Here is a 19,983-nt window from a genome sequence, read left to right on the forward strand (position 1 = left end):
AAATTGAAAGAAACGGGAAAGATTTGCTCTTCATAAAGCTGTATCTTACAAACAAACATTTGTAACAAATGGTTCTGATTAATTTCTTTACTATCAGCCATTGTGGGTGTTAAAGATGATAAATGAACATAATTGAAAGGTACTGAAACAAACACTGGAGGTGATCAAACAAAACTGAGTGATACGTGTTGTGAATGGAGCTGTTGAAACCACGGCTAACAGATCGTGCCATCTTTCCTATGGAATCTTGGTAGCTCAGGAATTAGCTGCTCCCTTCTGGAAGTACCAGCAGAATATACAGGGAAATGGATTGCTTTGGCAGTTCACGTGTTTTTAGAGTCAGAAAACCAAGCATGGAAATGTAGTAGTATGACTTAATGCTCGGAGGTCTTTGTCATGTAAGGATTTTATCCCCAGCTCTGCAAGAAGTGATTTGTGTAACCTTTCAGTGCGAGGTCTTGCATTCATAATTGAGAAGTGTGCAGAATATTGCACAGTGGAAAGTGAGACTTATTTTTCTGGCTGGCTGGGCAGGACATCTCTAGGCTAAAAGCATTTGGTGAGAGGAAGCAGCAGCAGCTGTTCCATGTGTTGTTTAGAGTCAGCCCTACAAGATGGTGCAACTGGAGATAAACTGAGGAGACAAGTGAAATCACACGCAAAGTTAAAGGGACTGTGAGGGGTTGCCGGGAGGTAATTTTTTACCCCACGTTTTGTATGGAACACATCTGGAAATATCCTTAAAGGATTGGGGGTATGAAGCCTCAGTGCATGGTAATGGACATCTGCTGAAAGCTTTCATTTCATGTTGTTCTTGGCTTCACGCTTCTCAGCTGCCCATCAGCTCCCAGAGCCTACTTCTTTTTTTCCATTTTACTTATTAACTTCTTATTGAAGTTGATTGAGAAAAAGACTGATTGTCCTCAAAACCACTTGTTCAGTGCAAAACAAAGATAGGCCTGTGGCCCTGCCCTGCTGGGGAGCTCGGCCCAGCACACCAACACATCCCCTGAGCTCTGGGCAGAGCAGTGCTCACCAGCATAACATGTATCCTGGAAGTGTGATGCATTTTTTGTCTCAAAGAACTTCAGTGAAATTATCTTAAAGGTAAGCTGGCTAAGATATGTTGGTCACCCTTGAATTATAATGCTAATAGTCAAAGTTAGGGCTTGAAGAGATCATTCAGCATCGATTTCAGCTTAAGTGGCTGCGGGTAAACAAAGTGTTGCTTCAAGTTCCAAACCTGGAGCAGAAATAAAGCTTACATTTTTAGAAATAGAAAATCCACAGCAAGCTTAAAAGCCCTCCACAAGATCAATAGCCATGAATAATGAAGAACACATTGTAGCACTTGGTTTATTGGTTATATCCTTAGCTCCTCACAAGTTATTTTTTTTTCCCCTGAAGATTTAGAATTGCTACTTGAAATTCCTAAATATTATTCTCACTTTGCAAATGGGACAGCTGAGCAGGAGGGATCGAAGCAGTCTGCTCAGGGCTGTCTGTGCCTGGGGTTGGATAAAGCAGTAAAATGCTGGAATTTATCTGCCTACTTGCAAGAGCCTCCTCTCTCACCTTGTTGATCAAAGCTTTTGGTGCTCCATGGCTGTGCAGAGTGCTGCTCTCTAACAGCATTGCCCTTTGCTGCTGATGTAGGCCTGTTCTGGCTGCCAGGCACTGCTGTTGGGTGGCATTACTGAGGGGACAGGTCTTGTCTCTAAACTGAAAATGGAGAGCTTGAGTGTCGCTGGTGCTGTGTCACAGCTTACCGTCATGTGTAGCTTCTCTGCATGAGCAGAAGTTTGGAGCTTTCAGGCTTCCTTTGAGCCTTAATGGAATGATGAAGTGTGCTGCTTTATTGGTTTTAAACTTGGGAGGAGAGATACAAGCACGGAGGGAGAAAGCAGAGTCATTTCAAATGGAAAAGGCAGGTGCGCCGTATAGACGTTACCCATCCAATAGCTGAAGATATCGTTCCATTGGAATGAGCCACTGTTTGAATATCTTTTCCACCAAGTTGGAACTAAGTCACTTGGTCAACAAGGAAAGGGTTTGGAAAATGGGAGTAAATCAAATACCTGTTATCTTTTAATTTGCTTATCTTTTAGGCAGGGGAGTTGGTAATGATGTAACTCCTACTACTAACTTCTTGTGTGTGTTTTTGTTTCAGGCTTCAGCTCTTTCACATGTAATAACTGTACTACAGTGTAGTAGGGTCAGCTGAATCTTGCATTGCTTCAGGCAGCAGCCAATCCTGTCTGCTTTCAGGGACGGGGTCAGGTTCAGCTGTTGGTTTATGTAGTTTGGCTGAAGTGGTGTTTTACTTCAGCACCCGAGAGGCAAATTACCTACAGACTTTGCTAAAGATAGGTAGCTTTTAACATTAGTAGAAACTAGAGAAAACATTGATGGAATGTTGTAAAATTATGTGACTTCTGAAAGCTGAGCTCCTTGTGAGATACGTGCTGAAGAAACGTTACCATAAAACTGATCATTTACAGGACAAGGTGCTTTTAAAACTAGCAGTTTTATTTAGTGTTCGGCATAAAAACGAATATTATATAAGTGGTTATTGTGGTTTGTGCATTGGTTAGTATACGTTGTTTAAAAAAGAAACTACAAAACAGCTAGAAGTGAAAACATGTACTTGTTTTCCTAACGTCTGTTTAACTGAATGGCCTCTTACTGCCTCATGTTCTGCCATTGGTCACGTTTAACTATCCCAGCATAAACTGATGTTACTTCTGAACACAGGTATGCACATTTGAAGAGCTGCAGCCATGCTAAGAGCATTAAAACTGGGGGTAAGAGAAAGCATCACATTAAAGAAAACCTACCCACCCTCTTACAATAGAAGCAGTTGGCTGTGTTTTATAAGGACTTAATTGTGTCGTGTTTATTATAGTGTAAATAACCCCTTGCTCTTTGAGGAACAGGTACTGCTTTTAATAAAAGCATATCCATAATGATCTGTGATTTCTCTGCAGCTGTCAAACTTGCTTTGATTGCAGCACTGAATTGAGAACTCCGTTCCAAGCACATAGGGCTTTTCATTAGTCCCTGTAGTAACTTAGTTTTCATTTCAAAATGAGACAGAGCAACATGAGTGATAATTTAGGACTGAATTCTGGAAACAAGGAGTGGTGTTTCTTTGAGCTTTACTATTGTGTGAAGCTGCAAGGCAGTTTTCTCAGGGTTTCTGAGGGTTTCCAAGCTTCAACTGAGGAAGAAAGACATAACATTGAGAACATAGCAGGCACAGCTGTGTTGTATGCAGGTGAAGGATACAGCTGGCTCAGGCCATGTCAGGGGTAGTGGTATTCCGTGCAGTGTAAGGTACCACTGCTGGTTAGTGCCATGAATTAATCAGGGTTGTGACTTTCCCACTTGGGCTTCTAGTTGTGCGTAGTTCATTTTCCAGCTTGCCAGCACTGTCAGCTCTTATATTTAGCACTCCTTGGCTTAGTCCTTCTTAACTGCCTTTAAATAAGCACAAGACAGTAGAAGGGCAACTTCATTGTCTTCTAGATGTCTGAGTGTGGACCTAACCGCATAGAGCTGGGCTTTTTCCAGCATTGTTTTGCAGTTTCCTGTTCAGCACAGAAGCTTGGGGAATATACCACAGGACCCCACAGCTGCCTTTGTGTCAGGTTGTCCTCCACTTACACTGTGTCAAGGCTGTGTGTCCAACTTTGTTGCCACTTCAGTCTCTTCTCACTTAAGAGCTCACCTCTTCTCCCTTGGACTTTATATATAAACTCTCAATACCATACTTTCTTTTTGGCTAAACTGTGTCTGGGCAAGCATACTTTATAGTTAATACATCTGAGCATGATAGCTAAGTTAAAAAAAAATCAAGTAATAATAATTAAATAAGACAACAACCAGCTCTACGTAACAGATGTCCAGGGTGTGCTGTATACCTTATATGAAGAGAATGCTGCATGTGAAATGCACATTGGTTTTCTTGACCTTGAAAAGTGAGATTGATGCTCTGTATCCTTCTAGAGTTAGATAAAAACAAAGTGACAATCCACGATGGATAGATTTCCTTTGAACAACAGTTAACATATGAAGGAATGTGTGTATAAGTATATATATACACACACATATATGTAAGTGTATAAGTGCTTGCATGTGCACTAAAAATATTCCTTGTGTTTAAGATAAAGGGAATGTATTACTAACCGAGACTGTTATTCCAGTGAACAAAATGTATACCTGGTGGTGTACGTGACATGGTGACATGGTGCTGAAATGCTGCAAGTAAAACTGTTGATAGCACAACGTAGTAAGTACTGGCAGAAATAGCGGTATGCGTCTTGAGTCTAATTAGAACTGTAATAACCAGAGGCAAAGAAGTCTGTTCGCGTTGCACAGTTACAGTTTGGTTAAATAAATATTGATGTAGTAGCATGCAAATAGTACTTTACATGTTGTACTGTTTTGCTTACGCTGGCACAGTTTTATTTAGATAGTTTGATGCTGGTTGTGTTGGCTCGTTCTGCTTTGATTGAGCACGTCTGCCTCGCTGCCCCATTGCTCAGTGGCAGTCACTGCTGTCACTTTGATGTCAGCTCCTTGGCCAGTCTCCTGCCTGCAGAGATATCACTAGTGGGTCTCGCAGTGTCACGTGTGCAGTCTGATAGATTGCTTAAACTTTGGTTTCGTCATGTTAAATATTTCCTATTGCATCTAGACACTTGTCCAGCTACTGATTTATCTTCTCTGAAGTTCAGCCATGTGGATCTGTGAGCCTGTTAGTCCGATTTTAGAGGCGTAGTTCAATTAAGGGAATGTCACCAGCGTTGTTGTCATGCCTAAATCAGAACTTGTATGTTTTGGTGCGGGTCTTCCCCCTGTATTCAAAACTAAACAAGGCTGTTTCTCATTAAACCGAACTCTTTTCTCTTAAGTTTATTCTGTTTTTCTGTGAAGAGAGTAGATTCCTTCAAGCTACATCGTGACATGCTTTCTGCTTGCTCACCTTCGTATACTGATCTTGTTTATTAAAATTTTCTCAGTTCTGTTTGCACTTTTATATTAATTACATATTAATTACATATGGGAGGTAATAGAAAATACTTGGTTTTGATTACACAATACAAAACCCTGGAGCAGAACCTGAAGCAAAACCCTCAGCCAGAAATGGAACCACAGCACGCAAGAATATGGTTCGCTGTCCTGGGGATGCTGGTTCTAAGCTCCTGGTGGGCTGTCCGGGTGTGCCCCGGTGGCGCAGCGGTAGAATTCCCGTCTGCAACACCAGGGGGCCCGGGTTCGAATCCCCTCTGTGGAGCAGGGGGTAGAAGTGCCGTTCTGCTACACAGAGGGCTCGAATCCCGGGAGTTGGACTCGATGATCTCTAAGGTCCCTTCCAACTCGCACAATACTATGATACTATGATACTATGATAGCGACCGTGCTTCAATCTGAGCGCAGTTCTGTTTACAGCGGTTTTCATTCGATGTATGACTGTTCTGGAATCACAACTAACACTTTTTTTCTCTTTTTTACAGACCGGACTTTGACATTCTTTTCATGACAGAGGTTTCCAAGTAGTTGTCTTGCTATAACTTTGAGAAGAAGTTCTATGTAGCTCTTACTTTCGAGAGTGCTGCAAAAATGATTACTTCCGATTTGCCAGTACTACAGTGAGTATGCGCTTCTTTACCTACCTCAGTTTCTCACCTTTCAAAATGCATTAGTGAGCAGGGAGCAGATCGCTCTTCCAGACCTCGTGTGTCATCATAGGCTAAAAAGCTATAAAACTTAAGGGTTTCTTATAAAGGCTGGTTCCTTATATGGAGATTCTACTTTGATGTGAAAAGCAATAACAAGCATTTGCTACTTTTACGCTCCTTATGTTAGATTTCAAAAGTAAGAGTGGGCTTTTGTCATAACTGAGCACTTCTGTGCTTTCCAGGAGGGTACTCTTCTTCCAGTGAGCTGTGTTTACTGTGCAAAAAGCCTCTGGCTTCTCTAGTAGAAGCGGACAGGTGGTGTTTTCATGCACTGCTCCACACCAGCCCCACGGTGCTGTTTCTTCAAAGGCCTTTTCCTCCCTTTTTAAGACCCACAGAACTGGCTGCAACCAGCTGCAGGGCCGCACCGAGTCGGTGCTGCTGCAGTCAGTGGTAACGTGCTGGGCACTGAGAGGTGAGCGTGGCAGTTAGCACTGCGTGTAAAACAGCCTTCAGTGATGTGCCAGGTTTAAGTCTCTTTAAGAATCTGAATGTCTCAACAACTGTGAAACTATTTGACCTTAATAGTAGTATGCCCAGTGTTGCCATTATCTCCTGTATTTTTAAAGCCTTTTTCAGAGAAAAGCTAATTCCTGTGGTGAGCCAGCAGTGGGTGGCTGTGATGGTACCACCGAGGGGCAGCGTTCCAGGACATGTTCTCAGTTAATATTAACCTGAGTGTGCCGTGTTCAAGTAACAGTGTGTTTGTGAAACGTGCTGGGACAGAAAGCTTTTACATTTTGTCACTGTGATGATGGGAAAGGGATATTCACATTCCCAGTTCACAAGTCTAGATGGCCTTAAAAAGTGAATGAAACAGCGTAGAATTAAGGTTATATAATGCATATTAATAGATATCATTACTCAGCATACCAGCTGAGAAGCGTGAGGGACATTTGCTAGTGCAGTTCTCAGAGATGACTGAGGTGACAGTAAACCACCGATGCTGTGCAACTTAAAACAACCAAACCAACCTGTAGGGCCGTCCCTTTTAGACCAAGAGTCTTAAAGTCGATTCCATGTACTTAGAACAGTACCAGTTATTCCCTCGCAAAATTCTTCCCTTTGAGGGGACGCAAAAAGGGAGGAATCTTTAATTTTTCTGGATTTATTGAAATGGCTTCAGAATGTCACAAAGGCAGAACGCTGCGTGTCTTTGAGATGTAGCGCAGTGCTCTGCCTGGTTTACGTGGCCGAGGTGACTGGAAGCCATGCCTCGGTGGGATGAGTCATGTTTGCTGGGAGGCATGCTCTCAGATTTTGAAGATCAACCTCGGGAGCTGATTCATCCATGATTCATGAGCCTGTGCATTTAGCCATTTTTCTTTGTGAATGCTTTTCTTCACAAGGCTGAGGCTGGTGGTAGCAATTACTGGATTTATGTCTGCCAGAACCTTGAGCCACCTCAACAGCACTGACAAGGTCTGCACAAGTGTTTTTATTTACTAAAACTGGTATATGAACGTAGGTTTTTGGTGTGGTCGTATGAACTACAGAGCTAAGGCTTTGTGTAGTAGTAGAAGGAAGGTAAATTTAATTCGGTTGATTTATTTTGCAGAGATTTGAAATTTACTGTGTCAAATATTTTCTTTATAAGCATGACATAACAAAGGGCCGACGAGGAACCCATTAATTCTTCATTACCACATGGTTACTTTCATTGGCCAGGATTTACAAGTTCAGAATAATATCCAGAGCTTTTAGGAGGCATTCTGGAGTTACTGCCAAGTTTTCTAGAATGCCTTTGCCACCACAGAAACCAGAAAGAAAGGCAGAGTATGCTTAGATTCCTTAAAGAGGTTATGATTCTCTTTCTTACTTTGTTCAGCCTGGTCTTGTAGGTCTCCTCATGCTCTGCCAAGTTCTCTCATGTCTCTGCCATGTTTGGGGTGTCTTGAAGAGGAAGAGCTTAGCCTTCAGCACTGCTGTCTTTCCTCTCATGCAGGTCAGCTTAGGCCCACTTTACTTTCCATCCCAACAGCTTCAGGAAAGGTAAATGGAAAATTATGGTGAAGCCTAAGTTATTCTCTCAGGTGATGAGTCACACACACATGAAATATAAGGATAGGGTAATTCTGGTCTATTAAGTTGCGGGCGACTGCCACAGGAAAAATTGCTTCCTAGCAGCTCGGCAAGATGTGTAGGGAATGAGAAAGATGGATGCTGGCCAGATGCTCGTCTCAGTAAGTGTTGAAAACCTGACAGAACTGCAAGCAGTTCTGAGATGCTTCCCTCCTCCCCCGAGTTCAGAACTAAGAAGAAAGGGCCATGGCTGTGTGTACTCAGAGCAGCTGTAAGGCTTCGGCAGAAGCAAGAAGCATTTCCTCCCACACACGGCAAGAGCTCTAGGCCTCAGTGCAAGGGCCATTTTTGTCCAGGAGCTGCATGGTTCCAACAGAACTCCCTGCTTCTGGAAATTCTTCAGGTGTTTGTTTTGATGTTAAGTCAACCAAGGACTGTAGGTTGTCCTTGTCCTGTCGTCCCTCTCCATAAACGTGATCTATTTATTAATTTATTCCCCTGTTACAAGCTTATGATCTCTGTGGGAAGAAATGTTCTTTCTTCCCCACTTACTGTTAGGGGGACATTGATCTTTTAACAATAATGAACATTTGTATTTGAGACCCTTGTCTAGATCACCTTACCATCAGTGGAGGGAAGAAAACTTAGAAATTGTCCAGCTTATTTTGGACACTGACTTCAGCGTGAGGTATGTTGCAGATTTTCAGTGTGTGAACTGTGTACGTCTAAAAGTAAGATGAAATGAATCCTACCTCACTGATTTCTTGGGCCTGTCCAAAAAAGCTTCTAGCAGATGAGAGCTGTTTCAACAGGAGAAGCAGAGAAACGTTGTGAGGTTTGAGACAGTGCTTTGCTGAGAAGGGAAAGTTGGTCATTATTCAAATGTTCATTCACAGAGCTCTGAAGCCATTGCTAGACACACAGATCTCAGTAGATGGAGTTAGACTCAGACACGGGGCATAGCAAAATGATGTCCATGGACTGGATATGTGCAAAATAGTAGCATGGTTTGATTTATTTCCTTCCAAAGCTCAGCATTTCGGAGAAGCGTTAGAGCCATTTGTCATGGCAGACTGTTGAGTCTGGTTATAATAGAGACAAATATTTGTCTCAGTGACATTAGTTGTATGGTTTTATAAGCTAACAAAGTTACAGCATTTCCACAGAACTGTGGTATTGTTTGGACCACCCCATGCCTGACACTTTTTTGTTAGGGCTCCGTGTGGATGAGACTGCAGCTGTTTTTTCTACAGAGAGCAAGAGTGAATGGCTTTAATTTGTCTGCAGCGACAGAATGCAGCAGATATTTCTATGCATGTTCCTCACTTCTGTATTCAGAAGCTCATAAAAAGAAAAAGCTGTCATTGTGAGGCAAATGCATGTTGTGCACATTGAGTGTAGTATGAGCAGGGCCTGGATCCATCCGTCCACGTAGGCTTTGTTTTCATCTGTATTTGTTGGATTGGTTTTCATCATTGTGGAACTGTTTAACCAGGTCATTTGGAACTGCTGTTGGGTTTCATGGACTGTTATTTTTATTTCTTCATTTGGTTTCATTTATTTTTCAAATTCATATCTGGATTCTGAGGTTAGTTCTTGGGTTTCGTCACACCTAAACTTCAGTTTAAGTTGTAGAAATACCACCATAAAAACACGCAGTCTGAAAACTGGAACACACTTCAATCACAGTTTGTATTGAATGGGGGCACATGCATTTCTGGGATATGCAGGTTGCTGTGGGGTAGTGCATCGGTGTTCCTGTCAGGAAAGCAGGTTGTTGTGGCTTCTGTGTTCCAACTGTAGTAAATGGACACCACATGGTGTTCTTGTGCTTGTGGACTGGAAAAGGTCAGAAAATCATCCCTCAAAATACAAGAATTTCACCATAGTTTCACAAAGTCAGCTGTGTTAGAGGAGGAACATGCTAATGTAGGGGAATACACTAATTTCAGTCAAGACAAGTGTCAGAAGATTCTAAATTTTGATATAACGATATTTGGATCTTTCTGCATCACTGAGTAGCTTTCTTGGTGCTGCAGCAAATTGCTGAGGTATTCCTGATCAAACGAGAAACAAAACAAATGACCAAAACTCACAGACAGCGTGGAAGGTCTGTGTAGGTCTCAGCTTGCTGATGCTTCTCAGTTTCCCCAGAGCAGATCAGCAATGCCTTTTATGTTGGAGGGTTTATAAGATAATGGAAGAGATGTGATCTTTTTTTCCCCTTCCCCCCATACAAGTTTCACTGCAGTTTAACTGAGAAAATTATACTGCCTTTAAGAAAGTCTGTGATTAGAACTAGACTTGACCCAGCTTTGAATGATCTAGGGCATTACTACAGGTATTACTACAGGTATTCTTTCCTTTGTGGAGATGTCCTGTAGCTGCTGGTCTTGCAAACTAAGAACAATGCACATCATTAAGAGGTGGTTTTGGTTGTGGTTTTGTCTTGGGCAAAATATAATGTCTTGGAACATGACTTAAAAGCTGAGTTTCTTCAAGCAGACAGCTCTGTTTTGAAGGCAGGTACATGTGAGCCTGGCTTGTAGGGGGAAAGAAGAGGAATTGGAGGTAATGAATGTTTTTCCCTATTGAGTATGGCCTTAGTCTAAACCAGGAATTGCTAAAATTATTATGGGCTTCTCTGCTAATAATCCAAGCTTCGTGAGGTTTCTTTTGTTTGTTTTTTGTTATTATTGCACAAGTGAAAGCATTTTCCTGGCTACAAGGATCTTAAACAATTGAAGATTGAATCTTCTGGTTTGTGCCTCATGGTCACTGTTAATCCTTTCTTTATTAACAGCTGCACAATGGCGTTGTCTTCAAGTGTGACTAAAACCATGATTTAACCCTAGTGGGAACTTGTGTGACTATCCTGATGATGTGGTAGGCAGATCAGATGCCCGAATGGTTTCTCCCTGACTTTAAAAGCAGCTCAAAAATACTTATAAAAGAAAGCTGATACTAGTGAATATACTATGTAGGATGGGTATGTTGATAGTGTGCTGCTTAATATAGCAAGTTTTTGAAGTGCAACTTGATTTCAAAAGAAGCTGTTAATTTAAATAAGTTTCAGTCTATAAAATGACATTCCAGCCCATAAAAAGGTAAGGACTTTTGCCAGAGGTGGCATTACTTGGTTCCTTAGTTTGCTGAATAAATGTGGCAAGCCTTTTAATGCTTTTCTTTTTTTTCCTGATTTAGGACTGAAAATTGAATCAGTCAGTTATAGATTACTTGTTGATTTCAAATCATTTTCATTTATCTAGTATTTTTCCCCCCTAGGGATTCTACAAATGAAACTACTGCACATTCAGATGCTGGCAGTGAGCTTGAAGAAACAGAAGTCAAAGGAAAAAGAAAAAGGGGCCGTCCTGGCAGGCCTCCAGTATGTGTAATTTAGTTTTATTTTGTTATGCATCTATCTAAAATTGACTGCAAACTGTTTTTCATCTAATCATCTTGTGGTCACATAAATAGACTTTTAATGAGCCCTATGTCAAACTATGAAGACTTGTAGTATGAAATATTTATCAGATTGAAATACAAGTGTTTGAAGTAATTAAAAAGGGACATAAAAATGAATTCATGCAGCTTTTTAAAATATACTAGCTATGTACTGTCTTGTTGTTGCCATATTACAACATTCCTCCAGACCTGAGAAGAATCTCACTGAACACAACCACTTTGTCTAGCAAGTTTTGATGATTCTTTTTCAAGTGACAATTGACAGCTGAGACATCCTCTTAGTAACTGCTAATCTCTTGATGTGAATGGAATAGCTCCAGCATAGTACTAACCATGTCTTAGGAGATCAATTAACGCTTCTTAAAAATCATATAATTGCCATACCTGATATCCTACATATCGATAGGGAGCTTCGACTTCATATCTAACATGTGACCATAGCTAACCCATGATTTTGCTGTCTGCTGTATAAGATTTGCTAACAGACTGCTTTTCTTAGCACTGCTTGCCCATTTCTGGCCCATAAATGGGAACATGCAGAAACAGTCCTCTATTACACAATGTTAAGGCAGGTTTGTCTTGTATTTTCATTTCTTTTGCAAGTTACTACCCAATTTATTAGAAACGACTTGAGTTCTGTTGTGTCTTGTGCTCTTTTCCTTTTTTAAGTTCAAGGCCATGTGTTGCAGTTCTCTTATGTGCTCTCACTTAAAATACACAATGTGGAATGATATTTTTGGTGAGAAGTTCTGTGTTTGCTATTAATTGTTTTGATTCTCCTCTTAGTGTTTGTCTGCAGGTTCACCCCTACATTAATGCCTAAGCATATAGTACTAAGAGATTGAGATCTTGTGCATTTGTTTTCCTTTTTATCCTAAGAGCGTCCACTCTAAATCTAATTCCTCAGGCATAGCTGTGAGGCTGTAGGAATGGACAGAAGCTTGTGTTTCTTTCTAGCGTGCAAACAAAGCGTACTGGCTTTCAGTTGGCATCCCAGTTTCTGGAGTTCATGAGCCAAGATTTTATGTCCTGGGCTTTTCTTGGCAAGTCTTTCTCCTTCCTAAAAGTTTTGGGGGTAGTCTTTTCTGTGAGGCCATATATTTTTCATCAGATAGATAAGCTTAACTTATCTTAACAAGAAAGGTGTAAAGAGCAGAAGTCATCTGTTTACACAGCCTGTAAGAAAAGGGCAAAATGAGAAATTCTTAGTATTTCAGTAGTAAATGTATCAGTTTGTAGACGACCAGTTAAAAAATAAAAAAGCATAGTGCAAATTGCTAACCCAGAAGGCTGTCAGTCTGAGAGCTGAAGGTAAAACAACTCTGGTATTGTTACATACCTCCTTCATATTGACTGGAAAAGAAAGGTGGATGTTATAAAATGTATTCCTCGTCCCTCTATTTGAGCATATTGGTAACTCCTGTCAGAACATTTCCTGAAGCACTCTGTTGGTCCTGCTATCAAGTTTCTACAGGAGCATTTGTTTATGCATGGAACAACTCCGTGTTCTTTGAGCCTACATGGTTGTAACGTGTTGAAAATACTGGGGAAGCAGTTATTGCTCACACAAAACGATGGGCTGTGAGCTCTCTTGATGCTAAGGGCCAAGATGTTGTGAAAGGATCACCTCTATGTTTGTTAGGAAAAGGGGAAAAAAAGTGAATTTAGTGTTCTTTTGAACAAGGAAGACAATAGAAAATAAGTAGTTCTCATAATTCTGGTGGAGTTCTTTGCATAATTCTGATTCTTTTACTCCTTTCTACCTCTAACCCCAAATCACAAGGAAGGTACCCTGGGACTGGAGGGGGTTCAGAGAAGAGTGACAGTGATGGTCAGTCATGGGCTCACTGGAGTGGGAGGGACTTTGTGAGGTTGTATTCTGACCTGCTCAAAGCGCAGTCGGCTTTGGGATCAGAGCACATTACTCAGGGCTTTTCCAGCCTGGTTCTGAAAACCTCAAAGGCTGGATACTATACAGCTTCTCTAAGCAATTTGTTCATTGCTTGACTTTTCTGAACCTGAAAAGCTTTTCCCTTTTACTTGATCAGAACCTTCCTTGTTTCAGTACTTGACTGTTGTCACTTGTCCTCCCATCATATGCTATCGCAAGAAAAGCCCCACTGGGAAAGTGTTCCCATCCCCAGGCTGTACTGGGCCAGAACCAGGCACAGTATTCCAGATACAGACTAACAAGTGCTGAGTGGAAGAGCATAATCCACTTCCTTGACGTACTGACCACATTACATTAATGCAGTTCAAGCTGCTGATGACCTGTACTGCCAGGACACACTGCTGGCTACCATGAGTCTGATGTTACTTTCTGCAGAGCTGTTCCCTGTAGTTGCAGGGGTTTGTTACTCTGCCATGGGACAGGTCTTTGTCCATTTTCAAATAGTGTGCTGTTAGCCTAGTCCTCCAGACTGCCCACAGCAGCCTTGCCCTTGATGTCAGTGAGTGGTTTCCATGCCAGTTTCTTGTCATCTGCACGCTTGTCAGGAATCCATTTTCTCCCTGCTTTGACTGTCTGTTAAAGATGTGGAATAGGACACATTCCAGTGTAATCTTCCTTCATACCCTTATTGCCAGTCTCTGGGTCCACTGTCCTTTGAGCTCAACCATTTCTCCACCCATCTACTTCTGTTGTCTGCCCATCTAGATCACAACTTCCCAGCCCACATAGTAGAATACTGTGAGAAATTGCTGAAAGCATGGCTAAAATTGACAAATAACCTTTACTGCTTTCCCCTCACCACAAATTTTAAGAGTTTTTGTGATGACTTGAGACAAAATGTTTGTGTTTGGATCCACAATAGCATCTTACCTGCATAGTTGGTACTGCAGCAATGGAAAGGAATAAATGAGGATCTTCTACAAAAAATGACTGCTAAGGAAAAAGCCCCCCAGTTTCTGATTTCCTTAAGGAGAAATGCAAACTCCTTTGAAAGACTGGTTCTAGGTATTTAAATTTGTAACATCGTTTGATATTGAAAATCATGGGCTTAGTAATCAAGGCATTGGTTTTGCAGACGTTGGATGTTCTCTTTCCTCCTCCTCCACATTGCAAACCCATCCCTGTTTTGATCCTGTCTGGATTGCACAGCTGAATGGTCTGACACAGGAGGTGTGGCTCCCCAGCTCCTCCATCTGCTCACATCACTTACATTTCCTCCATAGCTACTACCTGTCTTCAATCTGAGATGTATAACAGATTACAATATTTAGAGCTATTCTGCTCAACTGATATTTAGATATTTGGTTTTTCATTTCTCTTACAGACTTAAAGCAAGGCTTTGTGCTCAAAGATACTTACTGTCTCTATATTTTTTTCCTCTAACTGAAACATTATGGTCTAATAAGATTTAATCTCTCCCCAGAAATGCTGACTTGCTTATGTCCTTTAGGTCATTGCAGCTATGGTGGCAAGTTTACCATAAGCATATTGACCTCTTTTGGAAAGAGAACTAACTCTTTTGTGCCGTTCTGTTACAGAGCTGCACACAATATACTCAATCAAAAAACCCCACATATGTGTATTTACTTTAATAAGGTTTCAGCTGTGGTGTTGTAGAATTAATTTCACATTTTATCAGAAAGACAGACTGGGGTTTTATTTCCAGTCTTCTTTTTCCATAGACATTTTCTCATTGCAGCTGGGACAATTCTGTAAGCAACAGAGCTCATTTAAATAATTTACCATTCATAACAGAGGTCTTTTTGACTCCTAGAGAACCTTAATTTCTGGGGGAAGCTTTCCTTCCTGAAAGTGCTACTTTCCATGTTGCTCCCCCAGTTCTCTAGAGATGGTTCTAAAGAGATTCTACATTTCTGGGTAGAGTACACAACTGACTTATAAAGAGATTAATCATATTGATACTGAAGAGTAGCTCTCAGAATGTAACCTGATTGCACTGAATGTATGCAGTGAGTCTGGCAGGAGCTGCATCATGTTCTGTGCTAGCACTGGTGTGGGTGGGCAAGGCCTCCCCTGATCCATGACCACTTCTGAACACCCAGGTTGTACAGCAGATGCCTGAGGATCAGCTGGCTGGGTTGGGTGAATCTGTCCAGTCAGTGGCTATACATTGGTGTATGTGCTTACATAAAGCTGTGTGTGAGCATACCCAACTAGGTGCATGTTAGTAAATCATGTGCTGTGTGTATAAGGAGTGATGTGTGACAGTTCTCTGGTTGGAGCTGTTGAGCAACCTTAGCTAAAGATGCCTTTTCTATACGCTGCATTACTGAAATTGAATGCTCTCTTCTAGGTAGGGGATTTGAAACCCCAGCTCAGCTTTCACATTAGTGAGCTGAGGCTCAGATCAGTTATTCATTCGTTGTTTTTGCCTCCTCTCTTGGATCAGAGATGTCTTACAGAGTTGTTTAATTTCAGTTTCCGTGCTTTATATTAACCTACCTGGCCTTACTCCCCCAGGATCTCAGAATTGCTTGGCTTAAACCTCAGCTCTTGGAGGTCTAAGGGAATGAGAGAGGTTTGTGGTAATATTTCAGCTGTTTTGAAATGGGAGTAGCTAGAGATTGGCTTGTTTGAAGGATAAGAAGAAAAGTCAGTCTGTTCCAAGGGTGGCAATTCTGAGATCTCTGCTGGTGTGTTTCTCATCTCATAGTCCTGGAAGCTGCTGCATGCCCTTCTTCAGCTTCTCTCCTATTTCTTTTTAAGGCGGGATGAAACAAAGCACTTTGGATGCTTTTGTTCCTAGCACAGACTGTACAGTTTTGCTTTCAGATACTTCTGTGTTTATTTCTTTTGGTGTGGAGGAGACAGACCATAATATCTTATATTTGCTTTCATATGTGAGATTTTAAATGTGTCTCCTATCTGGGTGACAAGAACTCCAGGGGATTGAGTTTTTCTCCTAGTTCCAAATCGCATGCATCCTGATTAACAGGAGGAAGAAATCCTCTTGGAAGAGTTTAATAGTAGCTTAGTGGTTTAGTGTAACATCTCTGGATGTCACTGTCCTGTTTCAGCTTGCTGACCTGGTATTTTATGGCTGTCCCTTAAAACTGGAGTTGAATAAGTCATTGTTCATGTCATGCAGCTCTACATGGAGTGTTTGTAGTCCTGCATTTTGTCTTTGTTTGCAGGATGAGGTTTTTCAAAGAACACCTTGTTTTTTTCTGCAGTGAAGTTCAAAGGACTGAGTCCAATAACTTTCATCTGGATAGCCAGATAGGTAGCTTCTTTTTATAAGGATTCATTCAGAAAGAGCTCAAACTCTTTCAGAAGCTCATTCACTCATTCCGTTCTTTTCACTTCTGACTTCACATTCACTCATTCACTCATTCGCTTCATTCACTTCTCATTCACTTCTTTTTCAAGCTCATTCAGAAAGAGCTCATACTCTCATACTCAGTTTTATAAAGCAAAAGTTTCTCGAGATGATGGTGCCTTTGAGAAGCAAGTTCTTCTGTCTTGCTCAAGTGAACGATTAAAAAACTTCTGTCTTAAGAAATAGGATGTTACTTTAAATTAACTTATGTTGTGAGTGGGTATATAGGCAGTCACTGGGGGGCAGGTGGATGTAATGACCTGTAATTCTTCTACTGTCTGTTTCTTCTAGAAATATTTCCCATCAGTTTAGCCAATGTAAATGGAAAATGTCAAGCCATTTAATTCTCTTGTTTTATTTAGTGTCAGTGGACTCTATTGCTTGTTAGCTCTCTTGTTCATTGAAATGCAAGTCACTTTTTTCCCTTCAGAATCATTTTAAAGACGTAAAAGGAAAAACATCAGCTAATTTATTACAGAATGCTTAATTTTTGCAATGTTAGCCTAATTACAGGTAAGGATTTTGTTTCCTGTTTGCTCTTGTTTAAGCCATAAAGCAACAGCTGAACCCAGGGGTCAGTAAGACCATTTCAGAGTCTTTCTGGCTTGTTCTGAAACTCCTATATTTCCTGATGCTTACGTGCATTAATTCCCTCTCTGCTGTCAGTTTAGCCCAATGCACAAACCCAAAAAGAGTAATTAGTAACTTCTGTTTTCATGTGACTGTAGTTTGGAGGCTTTCGCCTGTTTGAGGCTGCTGCCTGTGACAGGTGGTTATCAGAACATTCTTCTGTTTTGAACATGAGCAGGATCGCTTCTACTGAATTCTGTGAGGATGGAAGTAATGTCCATATTTCTCATGTTTACTTCTGTGGAATAGTGACATTACAGTGTAAAGTATTTTGTATATAGGTTGAGCTTAGAACTTGGTTTTGGAATAGTTTAGAAAAGAAAAGGGTAGGGAAATCTATCTAGGAGGCGTTTGGTGTTCATGGGGTGACCCCAGTTTCCATCTCAGACAGCGCAGTCCATTTTGGCACTGCCACCAGGCTGATTCCATGCACCTGAATCTCAGAGTGAGCTTTAGCTGTTACAGGCTCGTGTTCCCATGTAGCGCCTTTGTGAGATTAAGAATCCTCTAGCTTCCTTACCTTGCATTACTTCTTTGTCTCTCCCTCTGGACGCCCTAACTCACTTCATCAGCATCTGCTTTGTCTTTGCAGCAGATATCCGCGTTAAGAAGGATTATTAATGTATTTAGATACAATGCAGCTAACCAGCTTGCCTTTTCCATGACTTTTCAGGGATCCCTCACATTAGCAGAAGAAAAGTCAGTCTTTTTGAGTCTGGAAAAATAGGCCACTTCAGGATTCGGACAGACTGATGCTTAAAATGAAAAACAAACCACCACAGGTGACTGTCAAGTTAAGGGGCTTTAGGCAGAAAGCAGCAATTTCGGGCATCTCACAAGGGCTGAAAGAGTAGGTGAGTTTGGGCACACAGGAACCGCTGTTGTCACTCCTGTTAGAAAGCACAGGATCTTTTTCCTGTATATTGATTGTTTGGTGGATCCTGTGGGGAGTGGACTTGACACGAATTTATTTCTGTCAGATCTTACGAAGTGTCACATGTTACTCTTGTAATTGGTAGTCAGGTTTACTGGAGCCCAACTTATCCTTGGCAGGGGCTGGTGCCATGTGGAAGCTCTTCATGGCATTTGAGGACTTTGGGTTGAGCTGAAGGACCACCCTAACCTGTGAAAACACATCTCTCTTTTGAGATGCAGGACTACCTGTGCTTCACATTCTTGGTGTGTGCATTTCACATCCATCTCCTACTTGTTTTCCCTTAGTCCTTGCACTACTTTGTGTCACCCTTTTGAATTTCACGTTGAGAGAAAATGAATGCAGAGGGGGCGTGTTCTGGCTTATGTTAGCCAGGAGGGCGTCAGCTTGCCTTCCTGCTTTCCTTTAGCAGTATTTCTAGCTAGTTCATATGCTTATGGCTTTCTGTCACCTAGATTGAGTAAGCATGTGGATTATACATTCTGGAATGGAATTGTAGAATGCTTTAGTTTGGAAGGGACCTTAAAGACTCACTCTGCCATGAGCAGAGACAACTTCCTCTAGATCAGGTTGCCTGGTGCCCGACCTTGACCACCACCAGGGATGGGGCATCCACCTCCCTAGACAGCCTGTGCCTTGCCACTCATAAAAACATTTCTTCAGATCTAATCAGTATCTAAGTCAAACTGCTTTTACTTCTTCACTCTTATTAAATGGTGATAGTGTGTCTCTTCACAGCTTGGTAGATCTTAAACTTTTTAGTGTATTCACAGCTTTCTTGCTGATAAAGGAAACTCTGCAAAAAAAATAATATTGATTGGCAGAGAACTCATATTCTTCTAATCATAAAAGCCGATGTTATCTAAGAAGCTTTTCATAGTTATTCTGCCATTATTTAAGCTTTCTATCTTGCATCTGTATGCAAGTCCTTAACTGACTGTTTACAGGAGACAGTTGCACTATTCCTCGCCCTTTTCTTTATCTCTCTGTCCCCACCAGTGGTGATCCCTTTTAAAGGAGAAGGTTAGACTACAGCTCTGTCTTCTACCAGCTCTATTCCAGAAATGAGATTCCTTTCCTTTCATCTTGGAAGATGCAACTAAAAATGCTGACTTGATGCTCTTTACTAAAAGCTTTAATGGAAACTGGGTGCCTGTGTGTTCAAGGTAAATGGTATTGTGAGAGTATTGTCCTCAGTACAGTTTTAGCGTTGCTTGCATGTTGTTTTCTATAACAGTGTTCCTCAAAATGGCTTCATTGTTCTGTGGCAGATGGCAGTTTTTGCTTTTGCCTGCCTCACAGTAGGGAGAAAGCGAAGATTTTAGGTATAAGATTGGAACAGGAATCTTAGTATTTCCCCCCCCAGAAACTGTTTTTTTGCATAAGATGAAAAACAATGTAGGTGTTATAAGTGTTATAAGATGGTAATTTAGACTTACGGCAAAAAAGCTTTACTCTGAATTCTAAAGCAGGAAAGGGGCTATTCTGATGATCTGCCAAATCGGGCTGTGAATTTAGTTATTTAACTTTATCGGAGCTAACTGTTGTGTCTTCTTGTACGTTGTTTTTCATTAAAGTTGTATAACTGCTTGCAGAAAATGACTGCTCACATGACAAGTATATGCGTAATAAATTATTTGTTGTTTTCCAAAGATCATTACTCTGGAAGTTTACGTTGTATACCAGCATAAAACACTTTTACTGTCCTGTCTGTAATTTGCTGCCGTTTATCTAGTTTGAGTTATGCTGTCAACTGTCTGTTTGTTTTGATTAAGACTCATAAGGATGTTGATGTGAAGTGATGCTTAACAACCAGGAATTCAGTGGTTTTGAATTCCTTGGCTCGACAATGACTTCTAGGTTATTTCTCAGCAACTACTGGTAATGGAAAATA

The 19,983-nt window shown here is 41.1% G+C and overlaps 1 protein-coding gene across 2 annotated transcripts in view; it reads left to right on the top strand.

Annotated features, from left to right (window-relative positions):
- STAG1 (STAG1 cohesin complex component) overlaps positions 1 to 19,983 on the top strand; it is a 156,997-nt gene that overhangs the window by 28,989 nt on the left and 108,025 nt on the right. For both annotated transcript variants that reach the window (XM_072344212.1, XM_072344213.1), the window contains exons 2-3: positions 5,520 to 5,654; positions 11,052 to 11,154. In XM_072344212.1, the coding sequence (XP_072200313.1) occupies positions 5,626 to 5,654; positions 11,052 to 11,154 (132 nt within the window). In that variant the 5' untranslated portion in view covers positions 5,520 to 5,625. The remainder of the gene's footprint in view (positions 1 to 5,519; positions 5,655 to 11,051; positions 11,155 to 19,983) is intronic.

The sequence above is a fragment of the Excalfactoria chinensis genome, chromosome 9 (assembly GCF_039878825.1).
Source record: "Excalfactoria chinensis isolate bCotChi1 chromosome 9, bCotChi1.hap2, whole genome shotgun sequence".
Lineage (NCBI taxonomy): Eukaryota > Metazoa > Chordata > Aves > Galliformes > Phasianidae > Excalfactoria > Excalfactoria chinensis.